The sequence below is a fragment of the Phyllostomus hastatus genome, unplaced genomic scaffold, assembly GCF_019186645.2.
Source record: "Phyllostomus hastatus isolate PE091 unplaced genomic scaffold, TTU_PhHast_1.1 phas_contig_308, whole genome shotgun sequence".
Lineage (NCBI taxonomy): Eukaryota > Metazoa > Chordata > Mammalia > Chiroptera > Phyllostomidae > Phyllostomus > Phyllostomus hastatus.
Window position 1 is genome coordinate 1,555,670 of NW_025333848.1, and position 5,593 is coordinate 1,561,262.

General features: G+C 35.5%; 1 protein-coding gene across 1 annotated transcript; it reads left to right on the top strand.

Annotated features, from left to right (window-relative positions):
- The first annotated feature begins 568 nt into the window (after window positions 1-568).
- Window positions 569-5,348, top strand: CLEC1B (C-type lectin domain family 1 member B). The gene is made up of 6 exons (XM_045839752.1): window positions 569-709; window positions 1,333-1,431; window positions 2,717-2,836; window positions 2,996-3,147; window positions 3,456-3,562; window positions 5,136-5,348. Exons 1-6 carry the CDS (start codon window positions 646-648, stop codon window positions 5,278-5,280), a joined length of 687 nt encoding a protein of 228 aa, XP_045695708.1. The 5' UTR covers window positions 569-645; the 3' UTR covers window positions 5,281-5,348.
- Window positions 5,349-5,593: the final 245 nt, after the last annotated feature.

Sequence of the window (5,593 nt, forward strand, 5' to 3'; positions counted from 1 at the left end):
TTCTGCATTATTTCACTTTATTTGATTGTTTTCCTTTGACACTGAAACCTAAGCAATATGAAATTTGCCTCATGTGGAGTCCTTGAATTTCTGAAGAATTTGATTTGAGAAAGGTGAACACATTTGATCGAATTTTAAGTCATGCTTAGGAATGGTCCTTTCTAACATCAATTTAGCCCATATTAGGGCAAATAATATTGGATTTTCTCCTCACAATGGCATAGACTATATGTTTGTTGGTGTTTTACCCCTGAATTATCATCAGAAATTAGTTCATTTAAACAATATGATTTAGACTCTCTTAGGGTTAAGATCAAACATGAACTTTTTTTCCTCTGAAAGGATACACATTTAGAGTTGAAGAAAAGGAAACAAAACAAATGCTGTTATCTATTCCTTCCCACAAGTTATTAATATTTTTGTGTTCTTATGTTCAAGGTTCATGTATCTGTAAGAAGCTAAGGAAGGGCTTCCTGAAATGAAAAATAAAACAAAAAAAAAAAACAAAAAACAAAACCCAACCCTCATGGCTCCACCTCATGAGAGAAAAAGACCACAGACTGACAGATATTGAAATCATAAAAGTGGATACTACATTTTGCCAAGTCATTGGGCCCTGAGCTCACTTGCAGTGCAAAGAACGCCATGCAGGATGAAGACGGATACATGACCTTAAATTTCAAAACTCGAAAACCAGGTCTCCCAACAGGTAAGAATGCCCCAAGCCAGTGATTTGAAAATTAATTATTGAAAAGGTCAACCCTAGTTCCCCCCATCTTTTTTTAACTAATAATATAGCACATATGGTTTTATTTTCCTGAATAACCTTCTTTTTCTACAGCATTTGAATAATATCTACATAGGATCAGGTAGACTTGTTTAGACTATAAACAAGAAAACATACAAGCAGGGAACACTACTTTAGGCTTATAGAGTTTAATGCCAGAGGGAATAGAAACCATGGGGATAAAGGGAGAAAATGTTTGAAAAGCCTATTTTTTAAAGATGTCAGCAAATGATTATGATTCTCTATGTCTTGCTTATTAAAGCAATTATTTAAGGTTATGACCACAAAACAAAACAAAGACAAACACCCAAGATCTTAACAGCTAGTTAAATTTTGACTCAGAGAGAAGTCCTCTGAGGATGGGAATGTATGTTGAGGGGGCATGGGTTGTGCTTGCTGTTGAGGATCACCAGGAGGACACTGGCATGGTCTGCCAGTGATGTTCGCATCTCTCAGAGAAGCCTCAGAGGGTGGGTTGGGAGTATGGCTGTCCCAGAACTATGCCACACTGCCTGCCCCCTGACTTCTTTATTGTTTGCCCACAGTGGACCCTGCTTCTTCATCATTGTGGCGTGTGATGGCTTTGGTGCTGCTGTTCTTGTGCATTGCACTGGTTGTTGGGCTTGTGGCTCTAGGGGTGATGTGTAAGTATTGACTCATTGCCAAAGATTACATCTGAGAAAGGCAACTTCTAAGGATCCTGGTGTATGCCACTAAGCTAATTTGTCACTGTTTATTTGTCACTACTCCAATCTTCCTATACATGACTGCCAAGATCCTTTCACTAAAGGGAAACTCTTTTTCCTTTAGATTAAAATCATATTTTTAATTTTTTATTAGTTAAACATTATTTGTAATGACTTTAAACTAGTCCTTGAGTTTCTCCTCAGCATAGACCCACATAATCATTTGAAACTTCTTCCCCTTATCCTGTATATCTTAAGATCCAGCCAACATGGAATTTTCTCAGTTTCACAAATAAATTCTGTCCCTCTGCCTGAGATTTGGCTCATTCCATTCCCTCTTTCTAAAATTTCCTCCTTCCCATTTTGTTTAGTAAGTGGATTTACTTCCACTGAGAGATAAGTTATATACCACCTAATTTATAAATATTTTTCCTAAAAGCCCTTCAGTGTCATATATATCATCTGTGTTGCTGTTGCTTGTGATCTTGTTTATTTTGGTGATATTTTAGAATTATACATTCACCATTTTTATTTATCTGCACATCTGAGTACTTTCTGCATTAAAAAAATCAATATGTATTTTTAGTACCCAAATTTACTTAGTTTCCAAACATATACATATATACATATATACAACAAATTACCTCAAGATTTCTTTTTTTATTGTTGTTCTTTTACAGTTGTCCCAATTTCCCCTGTTGTTCTCCCCTGCCCTGCTCACCACAGTCAACCCCCACCCTGTTGTCCAAGTCCATTTATCCTTGGTTCTTTAACTAGACCCTTCCTCTCGTCCTTCCCTTATCCCCCTCCCCCTTCTTCTCTGGCCCCTGTCAGTTGGTTCCTTGTTCCTACGCCTTCAATATGTTTTTTTTTAATTAAATGGGTATTTTGGCATTACATGAAAAATAAAATAGCAGAGTTTCTTCACCTTTGTGAAATCCACCTAGAAATCTGTATTTAAGGAAACGTTCAAAACAACCGCTGTGGGCATGTGATTTGATCATGACATTTTCTTATGTGTGATTATCTCCTTCCAATAGTTCACTTATTCTTTTGGATAATCCTTAGCTGTCATTTTTTTATGCCTCTCTTTTCCCTGACCACCCTTGCAGCGCTCATTTACTCATGTGCATTTGTAAATACTTTATACACTGTTAATCCTAGTGAAATTACTTCATTAGATGGTCTTTGAATTACCCTTAATATCCTTTATTACAAATCATTAACCAATTTTTACATGTAGTTGCCACGCAGCAAAACTGCATACAAATTGTGAATAAAAGTCTCTCAGGAATTCCACAACAGTTAACAAAGCCGTCCTCCCAAGGTTTAAGAAAACAATCAAAAGAAAAGGATGATTTCAGTAAGTATCATTTTGTAACCTCTTTATTTCCCCTACTCCTGAAGTTTTTCTGTGATGGTATCTCTGGGAAATCTTGAGATTGATAGGAAACATTGAATTTGGGGGAAAAGTAAACCCTATTTAGAATAAAAAGATTCCTATCCTTGATTTCTCTTTAAGGGCATAAGAACATCACATGTGCCCCAAACTGGAGACTCTATGGAGATAGGTGCTATGGGTTTTTCAGGCAGAACTTAACCTGGGAAGAGAGTAAGCAGTACTGTATCAATAGGAGTGCCACTCTGTTGAAGATTGACAGCCAGAGCATACTGGTAAGGAAATTCCTATGGCAAATATTTTGAAATCATAAGAAAAAAACCTGAAGTGAAACATGCTTTCCAGTTTGTGATGATCTGAGAAACTTATCAAGTTTGGTAAAAATTACATTTTTTTTTTACTGAGTACTTTTCATTCTACAAGTGAGCTTGCTACAATTCTAAATATCAAATAAAATTAATTAACATAGACATATAATATAACTTTTTTGGTTCCAGAGTATTATAATGAGAGGCTTTGTCTTTATGAATTCCAAGAACTGTATATGCATTCTGACCATTATATTTATCTGTGTCTACAACAGGGATACATCAAATCCAGGACTTCATTAATTCGTTGGGTTGGATTGTCCCGCCAGAACTCCAATGAAGACTGGAAGTGGGAAGATGGTTCAGTTCTCTCCAAAAATGTGTAAGTCATTGGAATCTCAGAGTACAAGGCACAACTACCAAGTTTTATTCTTGAGATACTTTATCCTTTTGAGTACAAGTTACTTAAAGTTGGGAGGTAGGCTCTATGCCCTACTGTGAGTTACATAAGCAGAAGGTGGACAATTTACACCATAATCCTAACAAAGGAACACTGGTAGTAAGACAATTCTACTTTTTCTATTCTCCCAGTCCTCTGTTGTTTATCACATACACCCCTAATTCCCAATATTTTTTCTCATGTATTTCTATTAACTACTTTAGTCTTTACTATGGAATATATTATATTTTTTAACTCAATCTAATTCTCTTCACATATTTTTAGAACAAAATTTTATGGTTGAAAGTTACTTGTGGATTTTTTTGACTTTTTAGTAACAGTGACCTAATCTTCCACCCTAGGGGTCTCCAAGAATCAGGCATATCATCATTCACAAAGTGGTTCTAATGTCCACGTCAGAAAGCTCCATTGTTCCACAAATAATCCAAGCAAAGGGGCCAATTATGTTGAGTTATTTAATGTGTTTTTTCAATCTTCAGTCTCAATACCTTTTGTTCATCTAGTATATCATAACTGCAGTATCTCTCTCATTAAAAGTTAAATTGATTAACCAAAATTTGTACAATCTGATTATTACAGAAATCTTTAGTTAATTTATTTACAAATATTTATTAAGTATTTATTATGCATAGGAGATGAAGGTCCTACAACTACAGCGAGACTTTTCATGGACCTTGGACTTTATCTCTCAGCACTTGCTGCCTCATTCACAATATTGCAAGCAAATTGGTATTCCCTCTGTTCTTTCAACAAAATCAGTATCCCCCAACTATAATGTAAGTTCCCCAACAGAAGGGACCTTGTCTTAACCACTTTATCACCACCACAGAAAACAACTTTGGTACATGCTAGGTATCCCATAGATATTTGGCAAATGAGTTAATAAATGCACATGTTTTATTTTCTTATCATAAACAATGTAGTAGAGAGAATAAACAACAAACAACCACAATATAGTGTGCAGCCTTATATTTGCTACCTTATAACATAAACTTTTATTTAAAAAATATTTAATCAACTTATTTTTCCATGAACTCATTTCCATCCTGTGCAGCCACTTGCCCTACGAGGCTCTCCTGTCTCCTCCCTGCTCATCTAAATCCTACCCTTTCTTCAAGACAGACTCAAGGATTATCATCTATAACAATATAAAATGATAAAGTCTTTCCAATCGCTTCAGCTCCCCATCCATCTCGTCCTGTAGACTACTATTCACTTGCAACTACTTGCACTATTCAGTTGTACTACTGTTCACTTGCAGCTTAATCTTATTTCACATGAAATTAGGAATTTAAATGTACATAGCACTGAGCAATTCAAATGTACATAGTTTATACTTAGAAGAAGGTTGGTAGTCTCTCAGCCATCTGAATGTTGTCTCTAACTTTATTTTTCCCGTATTTTTGCCTCCATTTTATGTAACAAAATTACACATACAGTTTGATTGTTTGTTGTTTGGCTTTCAAAGAACTCACTCTACCTTTTCCATTCACAGGTCTAAATTTTCTGAAAACGCAGGAGAAAACATGAATTGTGCTTATTTTCATAGTGGGAAAATTCATCCTACCTTCTGCCAGAACAAACATTATTTAATGTGTGAGAGAAAGGCAGGCATGGCAAAGGCGGGCAAACAACTTTAATGCAGAAAGATGGGTCCGATGTCACAGACAAGTGTTTGATTGTGTAATAAAAGTTCTGGATGAAAGCATCACTAGCCATAAAATTACTTATTTTTCCCTTTATTCCCCTTGTAGTCATCTTTACATTATATTTTTTACCAGTACCAGTTAGTCCTTTCTTTATGCAACCCATTATACTGAAGGATTACTAAGTCTCCTTTTTATACGTCCAAAAGATTCCAAATTCCTCTCTCTTTTTATTAATTTTCTTCTTGCCTTCCATTTCTAATTATCTCAAGGTTTTATGACTCACTACATCTTCAGACATAAACAC

Bases quoted from the DNA above. Each gene is read 5' to 3' on its own strand.
- CLEC1B (XM_045839752.1), top strand. From the start codon at position 646: ATGCAGGATGAAGACGGATACATGACCTTAAATTTCAAAACTCGAAAA. The intron at 3,148-3,455 runs GTAAGGAAATTC...TGTCTACAACAG, and splicing joins TTGACAGCCAGAGCATACTG to GGATACATCAAATCCAGGAC. The intron at 3,563-5,135 runs GTAAGTCATTGG...TTCCATTCACAG, and splicing joins TCAGTTCTCTCCAAAAATGT to GTCTAAATTTTCTGAAAACG.